At 52.2% G+C, this 25546-nt stretch overlaps 1 protein-coding gene across 1 annotated transcript in view; it reads left to right on the top strand.

The window, feature by feature from the left end:
• Nucleotides 1-25546, top strand: part of TMCC2 (transmembrane and coiled-coil domain family 2) — a 59078-nt gene that overhangs the window by 9915 nt on the left and 23617 nt on the right. Inside the window, exon 2 of the mRNA XM_019546565.1 lies at nt 4749-5255. Coding sequence (XP_019402110.1) covers nt 4749-5255 — 507 coding nt within the window. The remainder of the gene's footprint in view (nt 1-4748; nt 5256-25546) is intronic.

Genomic DNA, 25546 nt, shown 5'->3' with positions numbered 1-25546 from the left:
AAAAAAAAACTTGGGTTTGTTCTACCTTTCCAACTAGATATTTGGAAAACAATGCTGTTTTTCTCTGACATATGAACACCAACCAGTTCCCAACTGCTGCTGAACAAGAATCTAGCAAACATTTTCCTTTGTTCTTTTCTCTCCCTGACAGATTGAAAAACACAGGGCCAAAGCCCCAAGTTCTTACTTAGGCAAAACTCCCATTGGAAACCTGGGGAATTTTTGCTTGAATCAGAATCAAGTCAGAACTGAATAAGCGCTCTAGGTTTGACCTCACAGATATTTAAAAGCTAACAGAGATATTTAAATGCTTGCTTATTTTATGAGTAGCTGTTTAGAGTATTAAAGCTGTATTTTTTTTCTATTGCTATTCATTAACCTTTCTAGTCCTCTCTTCCTGGGTAATGCTCGCAGAGTAGTTCAAGTCACCTTTTCTTTATATAAATAGACAGGCCGCGTCTACATGAGCATGCACTTGAGTTATGCAGCACGGCCAAGGCTTTTGAGGTGCTGCAGAAGGCACCCCAAGCATGTGATTTGGTTCTCTACACTGCATATTTGCACAAATTTAGGTACTGGGAAATCCTAGTATCAAAAAACAGTACGTTGGGGGGGTGGGGGGGTAAAAAATAGTGATGCACGTGGTAGCAGCGTGCACCATCCAAAACTGGAGCATGGATGGCCAGAGTCATGCTCTAGCTGCCAGCCAGGCTCTGGATAGCTACTGCTGGAGCCCCGGGAGGCCCCCAGGATCCCAGTTAAGGCTGCTGGGGCCAGCCCAGATGCTGGCCCCAGCCTGCTCTACCCCACCTAGAGCATTTTTCCCAGTTCTAAACCCACGCGCAAGGGTGTACGCCAGGGCAAAGAGCAGCTGCGTGAATTTGGGCTGCTGCTTTTTTCCCCACAGCAACTGGACACCCTTGCTCATGGGGATGCGGCTGTAGATTTTATTCAGTCTGTAAAGGCACGTCTCTACCCTGCCTTTTCTTTGAGGTCATTTCCAGGGAAATTCGCTTTGGATTGTGTCTATGCTTAGATTTTGAAATTGGTGCCAATTAGCATTGACATGACATGACTGAACTGCTATAGAGAGGCTACACGAGTTATATAAACTTTTTGTCTTTCGGAGCAAATGTTTGTGTTTTGCCTGCCTTGGAATTTATAAGTGTAAGATTCAACGCTGGGCTATTATTATGGGTTAAAACACCTTCAGACATCTCAGGTGTAGATATCGGGGTCAAGCTGTACCTTATAGAGTCACTAAATCAGAGTTGCATAGACTCTCGGGAGAACCAGTTCTCTCTGGCAGATGCTGTGCTATACAAGTGTTGACGCATTCAAACAGGCACCTCCTGGTCTGCAGGGCTGACTTGGGTGTGCACATGGTGCTGGAGGGGATCGCCATTTGATTTTTTTAAAAAGGTTTCTGATGGAATTAACGCAATGGAAATGTTTGTATGGATCTTAATGCTTTCAACACGCTTAGGGCTGTCGGTATTGGGAACTTTTCCAGAGTAGCTCTTCCAGAACAGCTGTTCGCGTGGACGCTCCATTCTGGAGTCCAAGTGATTTTTCTTTCATAATAATTACCCCCCTTCAGAAGTGCGTTAATCATTTTGGAGTAAATGTGAAGTGCCAGGAGAGGTTTCTGCATGGGATGCTAATCCACAAGGCCAAGTTCTTTGTGTAGACAAGCCCTTTGGTTTATACACCTTACATTCGGTGCTGAATTTCACCCTTCCGGTCAAACAATATCATGCAAATGCATGCGATCGAATGGCCCTGACTTTTTTTTTGTCGCATACAAATTTCCTGTAAACCCTGGGGTGGTTGTATCTGTATGGCCCGTGCACATGTCTTTGAGGAAAATCTGAGGTGGACAGCATGCTTTGTGGTTCGTTTGAGCCCTTTACATTCTAGAAATAAAATCTTCCCCCTCCTTAAGTCAATGGGAGGGCTACTATTAATGCTTTTATTAAGTGAAGTTTTCTACCAGATTGAATTGTTACGCTTCAAAGCCACTAAAAATGACATGACCCGAACTGCTGCAGATGCATCTGGCAAAAAAGAAAAGAAAAAAAGGTCTTTTCTTTTATTCCTGCCTCCCTATCCTCCTTTTGTTTTATTTTAGTTATTCTAAAAGCGTGGGAACTGGTCATTACTTTTCCCAGGGGACTTCTAAGGAGCAAACAAAGACTCCAGAGCCATATTGTACCCTTGATGGTAAAAATCTGTGGGTTTATACTTATTATCTATCTAATGCTGCCTCTGTTTCCATAGAGACTTTATAAATAGAAAAAAATTTAAATCACGGTTTCCTGAAGCAGAGTCTCAGCTCTGTGCATTTGTTATATATTTCTCAGGTAGAGCCCCAGGGCTATAAATCTTCATTATGCCTGGATAACAGGAAGATGAAAGTTTTTGCCCTATAGTGTTCTTGTGGCTGGCAACGTGGGATCCAAGTGCTATAAATATCACCCTAATTCGTTGTAGCTATCAGAGGCAAGGTGAGAATTAGGACCTCTGTGAATGCATATGCTAGGGTGGTTCTTTTAGGAAATGGTATTCTCTTTTGGCCGGCACGAATGGCTTCAGCCATCTGCAAGCTCCTGTAGGATTTGTGTTGCAAACACAGCTGTCTTTCCAGAACGTGTTGGTTTTTTTGAGGGACCGCAGTGGCTAAACAGCCCTGAGTTGTGAGCCCACTTCACGTTTCCTTCCCGTGCACAAGTGTGGATAAAAGATGCTGAATCGGTGGCCCTGAGAGAGGATCCTGCCCTCGTCAAAGTCCGCAGTAACACTCCCAGGGACTTCAGGATCGGAGGATTTTAATCCTAGAATTGTAAAGTGCTTAAATGAACCAGAAACCTGGGACCGCACAGTTAACAGCAGCACGGGTTTTGCCTCTGCTCTTCTACCACAAACTTTAGATCTGACCTGGAGGAGCTGGCCTGGGGATGAGAGGACAATTTGGTCTCCTTCATTCATTAAGTCCGTGGCCAGCTGCAATGATGGGCTGTGAGATATGGTCATCCCTCCCACTGGGAGCTGGACTGAAACCAACTGCACACATTTCTCAGAGGCTGCTGAGCAGCCATCAAATGGCAGCAACCTTTAGGCATTGCCTGTGCCCTCAAGCTATAAAGGAACGGTGGATGTGGAAGCTAAAGGCAATTAGCTAAATGCTCATCTCACCCAGGTAAAAATAGGACCATTGACCTAACTCCAGTGGAGATCATTTGGGTTTAAACTGAAGTGACCAAGAGTGCATTCTGACTCTCTGCATCCCATGGTTGGCTCTTTTCTGTTGTTTTTACTAATGTCCATCTAGGGCATGGCAAGGTCGATGCATCATCCAGATGGACACCAGCTTTTAAGTTCCCATAGTGGAAACCCAGCTCATGTCAAACGCTGGCCATCTGCTTGAGCCCCAGCAGCCTGTAGGCCTAAACATCTTGGTGTGTCTGGCAAGAAAAATGCCTGAAGTCCATCTCGGAGGAAATTTGTGCGCAGGGTGAGGAGATCTAATGTCCAGGGGGCTGATCGCATCGTTGTTGCTGCCTTTCCAGAAGAAAGTGGTAATGACACTGGGGAGAACTGGTGCCACGTGTTTTCTGGAGCATGATCAGAGCGGGTGGTGCTTTCCAGTGCGTTGGCAGATGCATTTCAAAAGCTAGAAGTAACCATGGTGTTTCCAGCTAAAGAAAACACTTGGCTTTTTTCAGGTTGCCATTGTGCAGGGCAGGTCGCACAAACCACGGGGGCTTGTCGGAAGTTACCCGTTCGCTTTGCTCATGTGTTCTGGGCTAGTCTGAGGTCCCGACTCTGCCCTTACCTGGGGGTAATGCTGTCGACGCCTCTGCAGTGGGGCAAAAATTCAGGCTACAGGGCAGGCCCCCTTATCAAGGTGAATAACGGATCCCTGTGGCTGCAGCAGGGCAGGGTGTGCCTTGCCATCTGCAAGCAAGGGGGGCGGCTAGTTAGGGACTCTGCCTGCGCAGTCTGTGGCAGCCAGGATCCAGGAGGAGAGCAGGAGGCACTCACTGATCCTGCCGTCAGGTTTATTAGTGTTGCGCCCTTGCACTCAGTCCCTGGCACTCTGGGTGCAAGTCAGGGTGCAACATGATGCGGGGGTGCCTGACCAAAAGAAATCATGAGGAAGCGCAGCCTGATCCTGCCCCTGTGCCCTTGTGGTCAGAGTAGGACCCCTTCCGGGGGTGCAAAGACTCTCTGGATTTAGCCTGTGCTTTGGCGATCTTTGGTAAGCAGTTCCCATTTCCTTTTGTCCCTTCGCGCTCTCCCCTCTTGCCATGTAGCACATTCCCTTAGGCTTCATAAAGAGAGGTGCCATGACCAGACTTTTCCCCCAGGACTGCCCAGGAAGCCAGTGAGTTGGCAGAGAATATGACAGGAAGTCTTCCCTCAAGTGATTTAGGCGTGTGCACATGCCGTGAGGGACACCCTTGCTGGGGCTTTCCCAACAGGCTGTCTTATATCTGAGGTGGAAAATTCAGGCTTGGGGTCTGACTAACGCAGTTACTCCTGTAGGAGAGCCAGTTATCCTGCGTGCGCCTCAGTTTCCCTGCCTGTACATTGGGAATAATTATATGTATTGTCCGCCTTCGGGGTGTGCCGTCAAGTGATGTTTTTAGGGCACTGCCGTAAACACGCTGATTCAGACTAGGTCTGGGGAGTCCAGGGTACAGTATTAATGATTTGAGTCCCTGGTTTTCTTTCCTTTCTCACAGAAAATTCAGCAGCTGTCAGAAGGCTCCATGTTTGGCCATGGCCTGAAGCACCTTTTCCACAGCCGCCGGAGGTCCCGGGAGCGGGAGCACCAGAACTCCCAGGACTCGCTGCCACCGCACTACGGGATGTCCGACCACGACTCCCCTGACGAGAAAGAGCGCTCCCCGGAGATGCACCGGGTCTCCTACGCCATGTCCCTGCATGACCTCCCCGTGCGCCCCACCGCCTTCAACAGGGTGCTGCAGCAGATCCGCTCCCGCCCGTCCATCAAGAGAGGGACCAGCTTGCACAGCGGCAGCCGCCGGACCAAAAGTGGCTCCTTGGACCCCCAGAAAGGCAGCCCCCATCTTGTCCGGAAGGCTCCGCAGGACAGTAGCCTCACCGCCATACTGCATCAGCACCAGGGCCGGCCGAGGTCCTCCTCCACCACAGACACTGCCATCCTTCTGGCCGAGAGCGGAGCCGTGTACCTCCTCGCGGAGGAGTCGGAGTGCCTTGCTGACAAGGTAAGGCTGAACCGTGAAGGGACGTGAGGCTGGTGCCCCGAGCTGGCTCATTGTGCAGGATCCGGTGGGGCCTAATGGATTCCACAATCCAATGGCCTCAGCTTTCATATGGGGGCAGCATCTCTGTCCCAGAGATGGGGAGGAGCAGCCTGCTCCATTTTAGGTGTGTGAGGTGCATCTCTCAGGCTCCAGGCACATTGCCAAGGTGGCTGCTGTAGGGCAAAGTTTGGCGCTCATGTTAGGACATGAGATTTTGCCAGACGGCTGTAACTGGCACCGTCTCCCTAGATTTAAACCCTCTGGCTGCAGTCTGGACACTTAAGAGGTCCTTTCTTCAAGGTGGAGTTGCTCCTTGTTCGGGAAGTGCGCCGTGGAAGGAGTAGATGCCAGTCTACAGGGTCCAGCAGGCCCAGATGCCTGCAGCATCGTAATTAAGGACTCAGGGAGTTGTATGCTGCAGCCACAAAAAAGGGCTCACCCTGCTCCACTGCTTGCTTTTTGGGGAGCACCAGCGTTCCCTTTGAGGCAGCCCACCCCCAAGCACATGCACAGATGCTCTGCATGGGTTGGGTTAGTCTCTGCTCTCTCCCAAGGGGCTGCTGTTTTGGAAAGCCCTTTGGGGGGCAGATGGCTTTCCCTCGAAGCAAGGTGACTCGTGGGAGGAGTTTGGTCATCTCCTATGCCTGTCAGTCATGCCAGACTCAGCACAGTGGGATATTTGGAGAGAGTTGAGGAAGGAGGCGGAGGGGCCAGGGCTGAAAACGCACCATCCCTTGAGTCGCACTGAGGACATCAATGGGAAGTGAAATGTTTGGCTCTGAGGAAATGTGAGCCTCTGCCCCACACACAGGCTCACACTTCTTCATTGGTTACTGGTTGTCTGCAGAAGCCTGCCTGGGTCGACACCTTCTCCAGCAGGCTTTACGTGCTATACCCAGCCGTTTCTTCATCGCTCACATAGTGGTCACTCAACTTGCGTCAGCCTGCGGGCACCTGCTTAATCCCGCGGTCCCCGGGCATGTGTATTCGCGCCCATAAAGGGACCGTCTCACGGTTTGTATTGCCTCCTGTTACTACCAGCATTGGTCTCCAGGCTTATTTTTAACTCGCAGCCCCCAAACCCTTTGCAGTCATTTGGTGCAATGTACTCATGGCCTGGCCGGTAGTGGTCTTGTTTGGCAAGGTGTTTAGTTACAGGCCACCCTTCTGCCCTGTGTGACGGCCACGCAGGCCCCCCAGAGTCAGTGGGACCACAGGATGTAACTGAGACGGGCGGTGGCTGCCTAATTACAGGCGGAGGTCTGTAGGTTGATTTGCAGAGTGAAATGTCCCTGAGCTCTTCAACACATACCCTGCTGCTTGGTCCAGCCACTTCTATCTCTTGAGTGTGAATCCGGGGCTCTGCTTCTGAGGGGTTTGCAGAAACTCCTCCGAGAAACCAGGCAGCACGCAGGGACTGATTCTGCACCTTCACCCACTGAAAATACTGACCATTGAGGTCATTCAGTACCTTGCAGGATTGGGGCCTTGGCCTACTGACTCTTAAGCAGCTTCCGTGTCGGATGCACACCCAGAAGCAGATGTCTGTGTTCAGTCGGCCTGCGTGCTGTATTTCTGAGGGACCCATCGCCTGGATCGCAGATACCAGTCATGGCTGCGCCAGCAGTGCCCAGATGAATAGTCCCTGATCTGCTGCTAACAGATATGTCGAAGGGACACTCTTGCTTCTGTCTGTTGGAAGTAGGGCTTGTTAGCGTAAACACAAAACTAGCAGTGATCTCAATAGGGGCACTGATTTCTCTGGAGCTGGACAAGAGTCTGGAGTAAACTTTTATACTACCCTTTGGCCCAACAGCAAACACCCCGGGAGCTCAGAGGGGAGCATGCCTATGCCATGAGAAGAGCTCGCCTCCCTTTCCCCAGACCAGTGGTGCTGAATAAACCCACTTTGAATCTCCACTGAGAAAGCGAATAGTTCAGCGAACACCTGCTTTACATGCCGGGCTCGTACCTCACAGCCGACTGTCTCCCCAGAGGTTTGGTCAGCAGCTTCCTAGTGGCCACATGTGACAGGGCCCATCTGTCAGGTAGAGGAACCTAAAGCACCTTTTGGAAAGGACACCTTTCCATCATAGCCACGCAGAAGGAGAAGCAGTGGTAATTATCCCAGCCTGGGAGATGAATTTTAATGCTAACTAAGCAGCTCACCCTCACTGAGCGAGCAGGCTGGCTTTGGTGGCTGCTGCACGTCTCTGGGTGAAATGAAGGTGAAGAATGTGCCTGAGCGTATTCCCGGAGAAGGGATTTGGGGGAGGGAGAAACGGGTCGTACAGAGGGCTGGGTAAATCCTGCCTAAGGTCTTTAGTAGCGTCTCGGACCCAAACTGCTCAGACAGCAACAGCCCGTCTGGCTGTTTCACCTGAGCAGTGGCACGGCACTTGACTGTAGAGCCATCTCTGTACCCCCCCTGGCTTATTTGTGGCTCCCCTCCCTAATTCATGGCAGTTTGTTTTGTGTTTAAGCCTTCCCATGTGACCGCTGGGGCAGGGAGGGCACCAGAGGTAAAGGATGCAGTGACTTCCCGTGCTGCCGTTGATGGAAGGTGCCTGGGAGACCATCCGTCAGGTGGGTGTTACAGCTGTGGCAGAAGACAGCTCTTGAACAGGTGCTACAACCAACCCATCATGGGTCGGGCACTGTAGTCCTAGCTCTGCCCCTGGGCTGCTGCAGGACCCTTTTGAGTTTCTTCCCAGCCATCAGCTCTTTAGATGCACGCACATTGCATTGGGACTGGGTGTTAGCACCCGGCTCAGTGTCGGTACCCAGCTCTCTCTGCACTGAGCCTTAATGGAGGCTGGGTCTCAGCTTCAGCCTCTTCTTGTGTGCGAGGCAAAGAATAATACAGAGGAACCACAAAGTGAGAGGTTAATATCGCTAGCACCACAGAGCGGTGTCCCAGCAAACCGCAGCTTTGGCAGTGCGCTGCTGAGCTGGTTCCAGCACGGGATGGAAGGGGTTTTCCCCACAGATAAGCAAAAGACCTACAAGAAGTTTCTGTCCAAAGAAATGGATCCAATGTGGCCATACGCGGGTCTGCGGTTAGTCAGGGCGACCTTGGAGTGCGGGTGGGAGAAGAGGGGCGGGGGGCGAATTCACCACCTGTCCGGGGCATCTAATCACTCGAGCAGAATTTGCAGCTGAGGACGGGATTTAAGTTGTCTGTATAACTGGGATGTGAACTTTCTTTGACCTGGGAGATACCCTTAAAAATATTTTAAAGCAGCTGTACCCCCTCACAGCCACGGTCTTAGCGCTCACACTGAGCTCTGTAGACATTAACTAACCTCAGCGACTCTCTTTGTAGCCGTTTACAGATGTGGAAACTGAGGCACTGAAAAACTGTTGTCTGTCCGCGGTCACCCAGCAGGACGGTACAGAGTTGGGATGCAGCCAGTATCACAGCCCCCTGGTTTAACCACTAACCCATATTGCATCCAGGATCCAGGTACAGCATCCAGAAACCCCAAACACAGCCCACCGAAGCTGGAAAGGACCCAGGAGTCCTGGCTCCTAGACCCCTGCTTTAACCACTAAATCACACTGCTTCCCAGCCTAAGGTGTTAGGCCCAGGCGTCAGACTCCTGTTCCCCTGCTCTGACTCCCAGACGTCGCCTCCCCTGCAGACTCGGGACTTCTGGGGTCCAGCCCCAATTCCTGCCTCCAATCTTGGCTTTCCCGCTGCCTCCCTGCAAATGAGCAGCTGCGTCTGCCCGCGGCAGGGGACCTGGAGAGCAACCGGCTCTTGCCAGGAGTCCGAGCTTGGAAAGACGTCAAGGATATCAGCCTGCTTACTTGCCTGGCGGGGTTGGGAGAAGAAAGGCCCACGTTTACAGCCAGTTATTTCAACCATGAAATCCTGAGTCCCAGAGAGAGCTGTTGTTGCTGTTATTGGTACGATTAGAGCAGCAGTGCCCCAGGGACCCCAGTCAGGATCGAGGTCTGTTGTGCCAAGCCCTGTACCTTCAGTTGCTGACTCAAGGAACTTGCCGGTTACAAACGTGGCGCTTATTAGCTCTTATTGTATCGTTAATGATTTCTTGTCATCACCGGGAGGTGGGAGCTGACACGTGGGGTGCGTGTTGCATGAATCAACCCAGCGCCTCCTTGCTTTGGGATGAGGATCAAGGTTCCCTCAAGGACGAGGGGAGGAAGAGGGTGCTGTGCTCCTAGGTCTGCTGGAGCAGAGGCCGTGCAGGAGCGCAAGTAACTGCGTGGGCTGAGTTGGGCCCCCTGCACTGAGCAGCGATCCCATCACATGCCCATGCAGGGGGCTAGCACAGCACAGTGGGGGCTAGCCTTTTTGACAGACACCCCACAGCCTCTCCAAGCACCACTCCAATCGCTTGCCCTTGCCCACTCTGCTGCTCTGCTTTCTGCTCCCTGCCCTATCTGCCGCTATGCTGCCTGTCCCATCCTCGGTCGGCTGCATGCCACACGCAGAGGCGTCCTGTGCCTGTCTTAGGAGATGCGAGCTGTCGTGGGTGCTTAACCTGCCTTGCCTCCAACTGTGGCAGGAGCCAGGATCAAGCTGACGGGGGTAGGAGTCGGAGCCTCCGGCTTCGCAGCTCTCCAGCTGGATCGAAAACTTTCCTGAAGGCTTTTCAGCCCAGATCAGCAGTGCACGCAGCTGGCTAAACTATGCAGACAGGGTAAGCGGCTGCAAATCAGTGCTGTCCAAAGTGATTTTTAAATGTCTCTGCATGTGGCTAATGGAGAGGATGATATTTCCCTCTAGCATTTAGCCGAGTTCATTCTGAAACTGTTCAGATGAACGCAGCTGTGCGGCGCGCCGAGGACAAAGTGCGGCTGCCGCGGTAAATGACACGTGCCTGCTACAGGGTAGCGGCTTCCCGCTCTGCTGCTCCCGGGTGAGTGGACGGAGAAGATGAGATTATTATTCACTCTGTTGTCAGCTGTTGCCCGGTGCCCTGGGCTTTCGCTACAGGGAGCCTCCGTTCAGAGCTGATCGAGGGGCTCGGGTGAAATGGCTTTGGTGACCTTCGCTGAACCCTGGGCCTCGTGCTCGTGCCCAAAAGGCTGCGCATTCCCCCAGCAGCACTGCTGACTCCCTTGACGCCCCAGCCCTCAAAAATCAGATGCTCGGCTTAAAAATCACGCATTTGGGGTTCTTTTTTTTTGCCTTCTGGGCCTTAAGACTTTAGGATTCCTGATTTTTAAGCTTTCCCCCATAGCCCTGAGGACTGAAACCAGGCTATTTGCATGAAACGAGAATTGAGATCCTCAGGAGCCATGAGTACCCCAGGAGCTGGTGCTTTAAGGGGAAGACCCAATATTTCAAGACTCGCAGGAACATTGCAAGAATGTGATGGCCTGCCACTTGTCCTCAGGATCAGCCAATTACTTCCCTGCTATTGCATGGGCAGGGTATTGTCAGTGCCCTCAACTCCCTGCCTTCTTACCTGGGGCATGTTGTAGGTGTTCCTAGTGCTTCTGGTTTTGCATTTGTAGACTTGCAGAGCTGTGCAGAGTTCCCAGGCTTGGGAATGTGGGGGTCTTGGCAGACCTGAGTGGAGGGAGATCGTGGTGGATAGGGCTGGAAGGTGATGGGGTGACAGAGGCCTGGGTTGAGCTGCTTTGGTAGAGCTGGAAAAGGCGGCAAGCCCGAGGAGAGCTGCTTTGTGAGTCCAGGGCTTGAGTAATGGGAGCTGTAAATCAGGAGGATAAAGGTGCATTGGCAGAACTGGGGGTAGGTGGGGGTGGACTAACAGGGACTGCATGTGTCCTGGGGAAGTGCTTAGCAGGAGCTGTTTGCACTCTGCCCTGTCCTTGTCCTGCTGTCCTCGTCTTATAAGTAGGAATAGAGCGTGCACAAACCTCAGGGAAATTCACCACTGTGACAAAAAAGTGGCCTTTCCCAGAGAGCTTTGCATTCACAGTCCCATGGCCTGGCAAAGTCCCCAGGAGGAACTACTAGTTCCCGGGCTCTAAAACACAGTGCTTTGTTCATCTTCGTGGCCCAGATCCCTTTGCTGATGGATGGAAAAGCAGCTTCACCTGCTTGAATGGTAGTTGGAGAGCTCAGGTGACAGCCTCCCTTTCCACGCCGATACCATTCATCAGCTCGGTGACCTCCTGGCAGCCTGATTTATGCAGGCGGGAGAAAAGGATCCAGGGTAGTGGGACAGATGGATCTCAACAGGCTGTGATTGTTCCCATACAGCCTGAAATGAATTCTTCTCTCTGCTACACTGAGGCTTTGAGGAGCGAAATATGACCTGGGCCCTTTTGTTGCCTTGTGAGGCAATGGAAATAATACCAACAAGAGTCGTTTCTGTTCTGCCGTCTGCACTTGTTTTTTTTCTATTTATATACCTAGAGCTGCAATAGAAACTACCACTCCAGGAACATGTGGCCAGAAATGCATAAGACGTGCACAGAACTATGTCTATGCATACAAGCCCATGTACATGTAGAGCCTATCACACAGTCAGGGACACAGCGAGAAGCAGAGACAGACAGACACGCAGTCACACACACAGCTAGACACAGAAGCAGGCTAACCGATACAGGGGTCATGCAAACCTCCAGAGACTGGCACATCTGCCTAGATATAGGTATGCCCTCCTTGTCCACACCTGCACATGTTTAGGATCATAGTGGAAAGGACCTCACGAGGTTATCGAATCCAGCCCCCTGCTCAAGGCAGAATCATCTCTGACTAAGCCAGCTTAGGCAAGTGTCTGTCCAGCCTGCTCTTGAAAACTTCCAAGGATGGGGACTCTTCAATTTCTCTAGGTAGTTTGTTCCAAAGTAGCCCATGTCCACAGTCACACACACACACACACACACACACAATCATACTGCTAATGCCTAACACACTTATAGACATACTTGCCAACACACGTTTGTCCACAGACTCTTGCATGCATGCTAAATGCACCAACTTGACTCGGCCCGAGTGGTATAAGGAGATGTTACTGGACAGGACAGTCCAGTGCAGAAGCAGATTTAGCTAAGCGAGGCCCTTTCTGCTGATCTAAAGACTCCTCAGGCTGTTTAGAAAATGGCCTAGCAGTCTCAGGGCCCTGGGACCAAAGGCTCTTATCTCTCTTTGTCTGAGAGCAGAATCTGGCCTTTGTGCTGGTCTTGGGTTTGGTCCGTGGTGAAGCACCCAGCCCGACTGACCCCAGTTGCCTTGCAGCAAGGTTTTAAGGACATGTAATCCAAACTGTGGCATACACAGACGCATCAGAGCCTGGAAACAAAGTGGGGCTTGTGTCAGCTGATAAGGCTGCATAAACCGGCACAAAAAGCAGATGAATAATTAAATGCTCAAGACAAAGAAAAATAAGATAAGAGGTGATAATGCAGATGAGAGGCCTTCTTAGGGCAATGGAAAAAAAAAAAGGTTGTCCTGGAAAGACGAGAGCGCTGTAATATTAACTCCATTGTGTCATACTATTTTTCCGTAGCTTTAGGAGTGGGGGGAAAAATGAATCCATGGCCTTTTTCTGGAGTGATTTCTTTTGTGGTGATAAGGCACAAGCAGGAAATTGGCTGGTCCTCCCTGTGTGATGCAGTCTGAAGTGCTGTTCAGGTCTGTGTATGGTCAGGGCCTATGTATGTTCCAGCGGTGGTGAAAGAGTTAATGTATAAGGCCCCTGTGCACATTCCTTTACTTCCGCATCCTAACACACGTGCAGGTGCACTGATGCATACACACTTGCGCGCACAGACATTTATACGTGCACAGATACGGGCACTTACACTCGACAGATGCAAGTGCATAAGGTGCTTCAGCATACATACACACAAGCATCCGCACCCGTGTGCGTGCCCCCACTGTACAAACACACCTGGCGCTGAGATATGAAGAGCTTCTGTACCAACACCATCCAGCCAGGTAGGTAGGAAGGCAGTGCTGCCCTGGGCTAGCAGCTCCCTGAGCTTGGAGAGCTTCTTCCCGAGGGTTATATAGTACAGGTGAGAGCTCCTCTGTCTCTCACACTCCTGCATGTGACCTTAGCTGCCCTTGCTGACTATGATGGAGTGTGGCATGGAAGGTATTTAACTCTCCCAGGAGGAGAACCCCTTCCACGTGCTTCTCCAGGCATGTGTCTGTCTGCTGGGGGTTAAAATAAGCTCCCCAGAAGGAGTGGTTTCCCAGGGAGGCCATTAGCAGGACAGGGGCTGGTTGAGTGAGAACAAAACACAACTCCCTGGAGCAGGGACTGCAGCCTGGCTCTGTGTTCGTGCTGCACCAAATATAGTGGGCCTGCTCCATGCTACCGCGTAGGTATGATTACAAAAGGCAACTATCCATAGTGGAACAGAGGGCCATGGAGCGGGAGATCCAGGGCCTGGTCGTCTCCTGCTTTGCCCTTCCTGCCACCTGCTCCAATTTTGCAGTGCGGGTGTAAAATGCTACCAGTTTTGAATGAGGATGTTGTATACCCCTGCTAGGGGAAGGAAGGAGCAAGGCAGGCAAGAACTGGATGCTAAATGTGGCATCTGTAAGAGCTGCCATGTGGTCCCCGCCTGGCATTTATTTACCACTAGAGCTGCTCCCTCGAGTGAAGGAGGGGGAAGAAAATCCTCCATATCAGTAGAAATTGCCCCAGAGACATCCCCTTTCCCTTGCACATTGGAGTAGGGCAGTAGACAGTAACCACCACCATCATTTTCTGTCCCCTGTGGCCAGCCACGCTCTCATGTACTTTCTCTTCCTCTCCTCATTCAGCGTTATCCAGAAAGGACGGTTTTCTTGCCATTTTCCAGTTGGTCTAATAAAAGGTATCATTTTGGAACCAAGAGTTCTGGTTTTTTATATATCCAGAAAGGTGCTCATTTACCCTTAAGCCAAGAGGATCGAGGCAGGCATTTATTCTGAGCAGTCACTCTGTGGCCGCTAATTGGCAGTTGCTCACTGGCTAGATTCAAAGCTGTAATCAAACCACTGGCTGCGGCCTGGGAGAATGCAATGACTGGTGTCTGGGAGCCAGGAATATTCCCATGGAGGATGTCTGTCTTGTCTGGGCTTTGCCAAAGCGTGGTCCCTTTGTCGGGGCTATAAATCAGTGCGGCGTTGTTAGCCATTCAAAATGCAGGTGCTGCCTGCGGCTGCAAGGCTCTCAGTATGATTAAACCGTTTTGTGCTCGCAGACTATTGAAAATCGATAGCAAAGCTGCACATTGCAGGTTAAAGCACACCCTGCTTACTAGCTGGAGAAAACCCCCACCAGCCCTGCTTCGTAGCCCCCTAAACCACTCTGCTTCCTTCTCCAAAAAAAGGAGAAAAAGAGAACAATAGCACTTCCCTTTTGCAATCACACTTAGCACAAGTGGGGGAAATTCCCTCCCTGGCGTAGGAGCAGCACGGGCCATAGGCATCAATTAAGTCCCACATGTTCTTCGTTAGGACGTAGGCCATAAGTGCCCCAAAGGCTTCTTGTCTTGTCATCCGCACGGGGATAAACTCACCTATTTTGGCATCTGTTATTACCACAGAGCTGTGTCGTCATCCTCATTTTTATGGGGAAAGCTAGGAGGCACAGGACCGTGTCTTGGAGTGTCCTGATGAGATATACAGCAAGATTTGGCCCACAGAGGTCATGGTCCATGCAGGCATCACTGTGCTCCGTGTCTTGTCATGTCGGTACCAGCAACTGATGACCGTGGTGAAAGCTGTCACTCCAAGTTATCTCTGGGTCACGGGGAGTTTCTGTTTCTGCTGCTCTGTTTTGAGTCATTTGCTTTGCTCTGGAGGAACACGTTTCATGGTGAGGGACAGGCCAGGGGCATTCAAATGGGGTTAAAATCACGTGAATAATATTAAATGGTCTCTTCTCACTCAACATATCTGCTTCCACGCAGTATGCCTGAGTCGCATCCGTTTTGCCTGCTTGCACAAACAAGCTTTTTATTATTAGTCTTGTAGACACCAGTGCATCTGCAGGAGAGCGAGGCAGATTCGGGTCTGGGTTATAACGTCACTAGGAAGACTTCAAGTTAGGCATTCACTGGCAAATGCTTGCTTACTGTGTTTTAGAAGCTACAGCTTGGAGCCAGGGCTCAAGGTCCTTGAATTTTGCTCTCAGCTCTGCCACTGATGTGCTAGGAGACACTGAGCGTAGCACGTTTGTGCAGCTTCATCTCCTTTGTGCCTCTTAATAGGTCTTGACTATTTAGATCCCAAGCTCTTTCTCTGGGACAGAGGCTGCCTCTTAAAGCTGCTGTCTTTGTAGATCATCCAACCTAATCTTGGTTGTGGCTTTTAGATGTGCTTGGAGTACAAAGAAAAATACTAGGGAGAACATAAATGGCAGAAAGGACCCAGCTGGGATTACAGGTCCTTGGTGTAGTCACACTGATGGCTCTGAATTACACTGGGGTAAGCTGGTCTAGGACTGGGGGATGCAAAGATCGCTGTAGTTCGCAAGCTCATCGGGGCAGAGCCAGCCTTGTGTTTGTGCAGCACCAAGCACAGTGTGATCCTAGGCCAAGGTTGGGGCTCCCAGGCAGGACACACATAACACAGCAGCAACAACAGTAATCATAATAGCAATAATTTTAAAACGTTTCTCTGTCTGAGCTGAGTACCGAACCCTGGGGATTTTAACCCCCAAAGACAGAGTGAAGCCTTGTAAACAGCGCTGGGATGGAACGAGTGCAGGGTGTACTTAGTGCCATTGGATTAGGCAGCAGGTCGATTGCCGCTCTAGTGAGGGGGGCTGTGACCACGCTGTCAGTCTTCATCCTGTCTCTTCTCAGCGAGGCTTGTTGCCTTTGTGCGTTGGGGCAGTCTAGTATGATGGAGCCTCGTGTTTGCCACTGTTTCTTGCTGGTGCCAGACCAGATGCCTGATGGAAGCTACTGATGGTCACAGGGCTGGAAGGGACCTCACAAGGTCATGTAGTCTAGCCCCCTGCTCAAGTCAGGGTCAGCCCTGACTAAACCGTCCCAGCCAAGTTTCTGTCCAGCCTGCTGTTGAATATTTCTAAGGATGGAGATACCACAAAAGTGCTTATCACCTTCTTCTCCAAGCTCCTGTTTGACAAACACTACTTTCTAGCATTACTTTGGCTGCTGACTGCTCTATGAGGCTACTGTGGGTATTAATTTATGGAAATGCCTTGGGCTCTCTTCTTACCTGGCTTTCTCCCTAGTCTCCTTCTTGTTGGTTTATTCATGTAGGACATGATCCAGCAAAATACCTGAGCACATGCTTAATTTAACGCTAAGTAGCTGGGTCCATGGAAATCACTTTGCCTGTCGGTACTTCCGTGTCGCCTTACGCCGAGCAGGGATGCTAATCGCAGTCTGTCTGCCACAGATAGCCGGAGGGCTCAGGTGTTTCCACTTGAGGTCATGCTTAAGAGCCACATGTGTAGGTGTAGGTTCCCAGCACTGCAGACAGGAGTCTACTGGGCTTAGCAAAAACCCTCTGGCACTTAACTCCCTTTTTAAAACCTGCACTGGGTGCCTCCCTACATATTTAGGCACATTAAACACCTTTCACACTCAGGCCTCATTTGTTTTGGTGGATTGGGGCCCTATTGGGCATTGTCTGAATCACCGAGTACAACCTCTGTAGAGTGAAGGGAGCTGGTGTTGTGTCTTTTGTACAATACCAAGCCCAATAGGGTGGGGGGGAAAATATGAATCCTACTTTATTTAGAAATCCTATTACCCCCAAGGCAGACAGGTCCATATCATCACCACCATCTAGTACATGGGGAAACTGAGGCATTAGGAAGCGATTGGATGCATCAGTATAGACAGGCTCCCATTAACCCCCTGTGGTGCCAGCAGGGTCAGTCCTAGCTGCTGTCTGCCCCAGGGCCTTGCCCCTGGGCTTTGCCTGGCTTTCTGAATCTGCCCCATGGGAGGCCCATGTGGATTCTACCCAAGCCTGGTGCTTGAAAGCTGATCACAGTCCTGATGTAAGAAGAAGGTTTTCACCCAGGAATTTCCTACTGAATGTTGAGTTCATTGCATAATGGCTTAGAAGAGAGAGCTGGCTTAGTCTCTTATATAAGTGTTGAGCCTCAGCAAGAGCTCTTGGAGCAGCCACCGATACATATTTTTAATGAAGTTCCCACTTCCCGTTACCAAATTGCATTTGAGGCCCTTCTGCATTAAAAAAACCTCCTGTCTGTTCCCCGGCAGCCCGGCTGCAGCTTTGACACAGAACTCCCTCTAACGGTAACTGAATTCTTTGCAGGGGTGCTGGTTGTAGCTGTGTCTATGTCTAAGGACATAGGCAGACAAGGTTCTTTGGGTAAATGTAATATCTTTTATTAAACCAACTAAATAGTTGGAAAAATTGTCCTTTGCAAGCTTTTGGGTACAAAGCTGAAGAAGGGTGTTTGTACCCGAACGCTTGCGAAGAGCAACTATTTAGTTGGTCTAATAAAAGATAGCACATCTACTCAAAGAACCTTGTCTGGCAAAATTCTTTGCACATATTAATATCCTGAAATCCCACAAGCATCCTCCTTAATTGTTGGCCATTTGGAAAGAGGGAGCTGACTGCAATAAGGATTTTTATGCAGGCTCAAAGATCTGGGTCCGTGTTGCACGCATCACAGATCCCTGCGGGATACATTACTGAGATGAACTGTTTGGATGAGTCTAGTCATTAGACCAAGAGAACTGGGATCCAGGTTCCTGTTTCAAGCTCAGAGATGCTGCGTAACGTAGAGAAGTCCCCCAACCCCCCTGCACCCCCGTTTAAGATAGGGATAATATTTAGCTTGTATGGCACTGACACTTGTCTTAAGAGCTGAATTGAAATCATCAAGCTGCCTGGGGGTGGTACCAGTTTTTAATCCCAGCTGGCCTGAGCTGGATTCAGACCAGTGACCTGGAGGTAACAGGCGCATAGCTTAACACATCACCAGGCACCTGAACCATCCAGTGCCTGGGAAATTAATGTTCTAAAATTGAAGTAAACCTTTGCTAGCTTCAAGGATTCACACTAGCAAGGCAAAGACCTCCAGGGAGCTCCTTCTGATCGTCTCCCAGGGTGCTTTATCTGCTGTTTTGTCCAGCCTAGAAAAACAGACCAAATGCTACACACGGGGTAATTACAGAATGAAATAGGGAACTCTTGCCTGGCTCATTGGAAGCAGTGTCTGACATTGTGCTGTTTCCCAGTAGGTTTTGCTCTGAAGAGTCCAGGGAGATGACATGTTATTGCAAAAAGATGCGGAGACTCTTTGCCCTTATCTACTAGTGAGGCAGCAAGCATCTTTGTGAGCTCCTTTCCAGGTCGATGGGCAGGCGGATCCGCTCCCTTCTCCCTGCAGCCCTCAATTGCGGATGCTCCCGTTACAGCTGTCTCAGTCAGAGTCCACGGGGCTGCTCTAGACTCCTTGCATTTGACGCTGATTTGTGGGACTTGACAAGGCTGGCATGAAGCTGGACTTGCAGCAGGAGCAGGATGTTCCTTGTGCCGTTCCTGTTCTGGGGCATTGCAGTGGGTCCAAGCTGGACAGGGGAGCCGTGAGCTGAAACTGGCCAAGCCCTTTTCATTCGTGAGCTGCAGCTGGTTTCCCAGCAGTGCGGTCTTTGGGCTTCCCACCCACCGGTCTTGACAAGGTTTCTTCTGGGCAGGCCAGCTATTAAGGCATCCCCTTTTGCATGCTGCTCGCTCTTCTGGTCCCCAAACAGAGCCTTTAGTATCCCCAATAAAGGCAACTCAGATACCTGCTAGATCCACTCAGTCTTACACCAGCTTTGCACCTATGGACTGTATCAGTGCCTGGGATCCTAGAGGCAGGTCTCCTCCTGGTCCACCCCACTGTGTACCTATAATGCAAGCTGCACACAAAGGGTCCTGAGAGCTGCCTGTTGGCTGTGTGCTACCATTGCACAAGGGAGTCCCTCTGGATGCTTATTACTATTTGTGGCTGGTCTCTCTATACAGATGGAGCCCAAAGAGGGCTAGGATCTAGCCCCTAGTGACTGTGATTCAGCTATGTTGGCTCTGTGTAGCCAGTGTCCAGGCAGGGAGAGCCGGCTGGGGACTGGATGTTGGGGGAAGCTTCTTGGGGCATTATTGCTGTCCCCCTGCACCTCCTTGCAGTTGCTGGGCAGGTGAGAAAGCAGGTGTGAGGAGCAGATGGTGACACCTGCAGCACTGCAATGCATTAGGCCCCTGGTGATAAATGCATCTCTCCCCACATAGAAAGGTATGTGGGGCCAGCAGGCAGAGCTGCTGCTCCTCCGCTGGGCACTCTCCCTTCCTTAGCCGGGTTTGGCAGCATCAAGGGAGGGGATTGCAGCCTCTGAGATGGGGGAAGAGAGAATGGCATAGTTACACATGGCCTAGGTGCGCGTGCCTACGTGGACATGGAGCGCGGTGCCTTTGGGGGCATCTGCACGGCACACATAAGGGCACAGCCGGTAGAGGGGGTTGCAGGTCGGGGACCAGGAGGTGGCTGGGCTTTCCGTGGAGTTCTACTGATTTACACCAGCTGAGGACCTGCCCTTGTGCGTGGCCTGTTTAGTCTGTGTGTTTATATGGCTTATATACACGGCATGTGCATGCATGTAGCGTGCATGTGCATGCGTGTAGCATGCTTTGTATGCACCCGTGTGTGTTCCTATATGATGCATGTCCATGCCAACAAAAGCACAAGGAGTGTGCACAGACAGTACCAAGAGCAGCCAGTCAGCCTCTACCACCAGAGCCCTGCCTGGGGAAGGGCACGCTGACACCTCCCCTGGCTGCGTTTATGCCGGCAGGAACAGAGGATTAGGCACAGGGGATCAGATTGTCCCGGGGCAGGGGCTTGGACCCAGTGATCTAATAGGCCCCTAAAATTTATGAATCTGTGAATCACGGGGCCTTGAAATTGGATCTCTTGCCTCTAACCACAGCCAGTGTCGCTGGTGACCGAAGAAGATGCTCTCTTGCCTAGCCATGGCGTAGCTCCCTCTGTGCCTTCCTAGCATGTGTGCAGTGGAGGAGGACCAGGGTAGGAGGCAGCTGCCCATGTACAGGAGAGATGGGGATGCTCGCCATGCCATGAGGAGGGACACCTTCCCCAGCCTGTGGGGGTGAAGCCAGCAGGGGCTGAGGATCTGACCAGGGCCATAGATTTGCTGTCCGCACTTCCCAGAGCGTGGTGGTAGCAGGCGCCATGTGGGGGGTGGGGGTGGGAGGGGAGCGGTCAGGCCATGGTGGTGGGAGCTCTGCGAAAAGCTTTTCCATTATCTCACTAATCTCCCCTTGGTGACCTGCCAGGCCTTCCTGGGAGCGGCTGACAGAAGGGGATTACCCTGCGGAGGCCCCTGCGGCAGAGCCCCCTCTCGCTGGGCATCTGGGCTGGGGGAGGGATGCAGAGCCTTGGTGCTCGGCAGGCCGAGGCTAATCCTCCCTGGCCGGCGCTCAGATGGGATCATTCGCTGGCGCTGTCAGATTAGCAGCAGCACCGAGGCAGATCGGCTGGGTCCTGCAGGGCTGCGACATCCATTTGAAGCTGAAGGGATCCCAGTCCCGAGGGGCTGCCAGATCAGGGGGTCCAGGCCGGCGCGGTACATGGTGCAGCTTGGGGACTGGACGGACGGGCCCCTGGGACTTCACTGCCCTCCTCTCCCCACAAGATGGTCCATACCCAGGTGAGATCCTTTGTGTTTTTACTAATCCTGCCCCACAGTCCCAAGAGGAAAGCAGGACTCCTTTGATCCACCTGCCTGGTGTCTGGGCTCCTTGCACATTGTCCGGCTGCGCCCCATGTTCACCTGCATGTTGGGCAGGAGAGCGCATGGGATGGACTCCAGGGAGCCCTTCCACGGGGGCCTTGTGCGAAGAGGCTGTTGGTGGAGGTGGCATCTGGGCGGTGCAGGAGCTAGCAAGGGCCTATAAAGCTTTCTGCTGCTAAGGTGCTGGTCAGTGCAACCCAAACTGCTTGTTTCTTGCCACTCTCAATCCTGTTGCTAAGGGAATCCCAGCATCATGCGTGCAGAAGAGGGAGGCTGGACAGGTGTCCAGCAAAAGGAAACGACATGCTGGATGAGGGAAGGGAAGCTCTGCTTAGGGCTGTTCGGCAGCTCTTGATGTTGCACAAGCCAAGAGATAATGCCATGTGGTCCCACAGAGTGGTGGGGAAGAGGGAAAAGTGAGGTGCCGGTGGCATCTTTTGCTTCAGAGGCACCTAGAAGGAGACAGAGGGGTTGCCTGGAGTGCTTCACCTTGGTAGCTGGCAGTAGCAAAGAGGGACAGTTGCTCGTCCCAAGTAAAAGACCCTTTATTGTTCATCCATGCTTTGCACCGCAGCGACTCTGCCTCTTCCTCTTGGAGGCTGCTTCTGCTGCACTTTGGCAGCAGGTCCAGGATGACTAAACGGAGCATCTCCTGTCACTGCCACGGCAGCGGCTGGCGGAACTGCTGTGCGGCACGGCGGGATGACCCCACTAGGTCGGGGTCTGGTTTGCCTCACTTTCCTGAGATGCTCTCAGGGGGAGGAAATCAGGTGAGACTGGTTGTTTTCAAGAGGTCTCTGCTGGCCTTGGCTTTATCCTGGTCAGCCCTTCCACTCTAGTGCCACAGGGTTTGCATCACTTGGGCCCCTGAGTGCATGCAGAGTCTTAGGCATGGAAGATAGGCCCCTTCTACTTTTGCATCTGACTAGAAAACAGGGCTACTTCGGGAGGATCAGAGCAGGGAGGATTTGAAGCACAGACCCCTTATATTCACAGGTGCACAGTCAGCAGCAGGCTCAAAGGATTAGGTCCGTGAGACCCAGTCACACGGACCCGCGCACTGCGTGGAAGTGGTTCCTCCCCCAAAGAGGTCTGCACTGCTGGGGGACAGTCATTGTCCATAACTCCCGGGGTCGCTAGATGGCATTGTTCCTACATGGTTCTCCAGATCCGGGCTGTGAGGGGCATGCACGAGGCTGGCGGCATTCAGCTGTTTCAGCAGAGCTTGAGCTAGAGATGTGGGTGCTGGGGTGATGCATGTGCTTCTGACTGTGCCTGTAGGCTGAAAGAGCTGGGGTACAAACAGGGCATGCCAGCCCCATGTCACTCTAGCTTTCGGTCCCCAGAGAAATGACAATCTGAGGGTTCACTGTGGTGCCTTCATCCCCCCTTGCAAAATCCATATCCGGCCCCAGCCCAAGCTGCACTGGCCTGGCTGCCTGGAGGAAGGACGTGCACAGAGTCTGCGTACACCTACCCGATGGATTTTCTTGGAGAAGAGACAACAGGGGCACAGGCTTTCTTGGCGGCTTCTCACCCCAAGCCAAGAGGAAACCGCAATGCGAGAATGGCAGCAGGGCAGTGAGGGAAAGGAGAGACCGCGGAAGTGAACAGTCAGGTTGCTGCTCCTGCTTGCCCCCGGATGGACCCTTGCACTATGAACACCGCTCCATGGCCAATGCCTCTGTCACCAACACCGCCGATGCCAAGTGACTTGAGCACGGTGGCTCTAGATTGCCACCCACGTGCCTGAGAGCAGAATCAGTCCCTCTAAACCTTCCCGGCAGCAAAAGGCATTAGAAGGGCCTAGGAAGGAGCCAGGATAAAAGAGCCCACTTATACAATAAGTGTGTGTGCGCAAGGCACCATCTTTCAATGTGTGTGTGTGTGTACAGCACCTAGCACAGCTGTGCTGGGCCCGGCCTCGAGGTGCCACCACAACACCACGAGGCCGCTCAGGAGCCCCATGGAGGCTGTGGTATGGCGGTCAGGTGAAGCAAGGTGGCCGTGCACAACGAAGGCATGCAGGGGCCGTGGGTGTGTTGTAGGGGGAGCCGGGAAGCGGTGGGGAGTCAGTCACAGCATCGCTGCGGGTTTGGTCCGGCCCGGTTCGGCACGTTGAAACGCTTCCGCTGGGCCCCCCAGTACAGCTGCCTTTTTTGACAGGGAAAAATGACTGTAAGAGAAGTGACAGCACCAGCTGGTGTCTCTTCCCCCGCTCCCCGCAGCATTACCTCCATGCTTATTAGATGCTTTGCTCATTAGACATACCAGAGAGGAGCGGGTTCGCACCACGTATCAGCTTCTGTGCGGTGGGCAAGATCCATCGCTGGATGGTCATGGGCCACATTTATCCCTCATCTCCGTGGGCGGCAAAAGCGTTATGCCACAGCAGCAGGGGTGGGGAGGTTCATCCGGGATATCGCACGGAGCCTTTCATGTCACCGGCTCGCAGAGCATCTCAAATGGACACGATGCCTGTGCATGAGGGGCACCTCATCCGGTGCTGAAGGGCTTTGGGGTAAAGGGTCGTGGCGTGTTTGGATTGCAGCAAGCAGACGGCAGGGGGGTGCCGTTGTGGTCCTTGTTCGGGCTACGCCACCCAAGTGCTGCCTCCTCAGCGCTTCCCCCGGACCCCATCTCTTGTGAGCAGTCACCCTCCAGCTCTATTCACGTCACCTTGGATATAACGCAGGGCAGCTGTCGACTTGGCTGTCATCTTCTCTTGCTTGTTTGCTCCCCAATCTGCTTCTGCAGGCTCCTTCCCAGCGGCCGTCTCTGTGCCTGCCCATGTGTAAAGTATTTCTCCTCGCTGCCCTCGCACAGTGTCCCCTTGTGACAGTCATCTCCCATAGTAAAGCAATGGCCAGACCTCCCTTGAAGTCCTGTCCCTTTCCAGGGCATCAAGGTTTGAACCCTGTGGCAACCTCACCAGCCGGGGCTGACATTGCACCAAGCCCGACATCCTTCCATATGCAACTAGGCTGGCTCCCAGTATGGGCCTGTGTGAAGTTTCTACCCCTTGTCACACTCGTACGGTTGCTCAGCTTTTGCGGGAAGCTGAAGTGTCCTGTGACTTCTGCACGGCCGGTGGAAAGACTGCAACGTTGAATTCAGGCTATGGATGCCCAGTAGCACGTGGGTCTTGCATATGAAACCTTGGAGGGTCATGGCAAAGGGTGTGAGCACAAAAGCACCAAGGCAGACAAGGAACTAATAAGCTCCATTATTGTAACAGTGATTTTCCCCACACTAGATTTGACTCCCATTCAGTGAAGTGGGGTATCTAGAGGCCCCGTTCTTCACATCTCCTCCACTACCTTCTGTTTCCTCCTCTTCTGCCTCTCCCTGCCTCCACATCACTGCCTGTTCGGAGACACTGCTCCTGTTGGCAATTGCTGCTACTGGCTACTGGAGGAGTGGTGTTAATTCAGTATTGGGGTGCTGCTTGCTAAATACCACCCATTCCTATGTAGCTGGGGGATCATGTTAGCCCTAATAGATCAAGCCCCAAAAAGCTTGCAGAGGACAAAGCAATGACTCTGCTTCAAGTGCTCCATCCACTGCCATCTGAAGTTGACACGAGCAGCTCCCTGTATCAGGCCCTCACTGCCGAGACCAGGTTTTGCAGAAAACCTATTGCACAAATCATGTACCTGACACTGGGCAGTGGCCTTTGCTCCAGTCCTCAGCCTTCCTTGTACGGAGGCCTGGCGTTATGCAAATCTCCAGGCTGTCGCTTGGAGAACTGGGCACTTCTCATCCTTTGAAGTCCTGGGATGCTTTCGGGGCAGGGAGCTCAGCCATCTGCAACGCAGCCTGGGGTGGGAGCCCAGGAAAGTCAGAGTTCACCGTTTCTGATAAGGCGGGTTCTTGGTGGCTGCGGCGGAGGCCGGGCACCACAGTGGCTCCCTCCTCAGCACCAGCTGGCATCTGCTGGAGTTCGGTTTCAGGGGGGTGACGTCTCCCTTTTTAGAGATCAGGTTACCGAGATCTTGTCGGAGCCGACAACTGTCCAGCAAAAGATTGCGCTTAAGAGCGTGAGAGAGCTGGCGGGTTTGCACAGGCAAGCGGCGACTTCCCTAGAGTCAGCCCAAACGGGGCGATTTCTGGGAGGGGAGAGTTTGGCTCTGAGAAGCGGGAAGATGGTGAGAGGGGATGCCAGCTGCAGGCATTTTCCGTTCGGAAGAAGGAGCAGAAATGCCCTCGTGCTGTGAGCGGTCGGATTGAGGATGGTAGGAAACGAGGTCCGCTCAGCGACACCACTCGCGTATCCTTTGCTTGCTGCAGGACAGCATCGCTTGAAAAGGGGGCTGGGAGCAGGGGGTAAATGAGCTGCCCTCTGCTGAGCTTGGACTAGCTTGGACTGAGACAGGTTAGACGTCTGATAGACCCTCCAAGGTGGATCAGCTTTGTCAACCAGAGCAGATTGGGGAATAAACTAGCAAACATAGCTCGGATGTGCACGTAGCTCCATTTAAGAGGCTGCTTTATAAGTTGTTGTGTTGCTGATTGTGTCTGACCAGTGTAAGTTAGTTTTAAGGGGCCAAAACGGACCA

The sequence above is a fragment of the Crocodylus porosus genome, unplaced genomic scaffold (assembly GCF_001723895.1).
Source record: "Crocodylus porosus isolate Cpor-Errol unplaced genomic scaffold, CroPor_comp1, whole genome shotgun sequence".
NCBI classification, from domain to species: Eukaryota; Metazoa; Chordata; order Crocodylia; family Crocodylidae; genus Crocodylus; species Crocodylus porosus.
The sequence above is the reverse complement of the archived record's forward strand: the minus strand, read 5'-3'. Positions and strand labels throughout refer to the sequence as shown.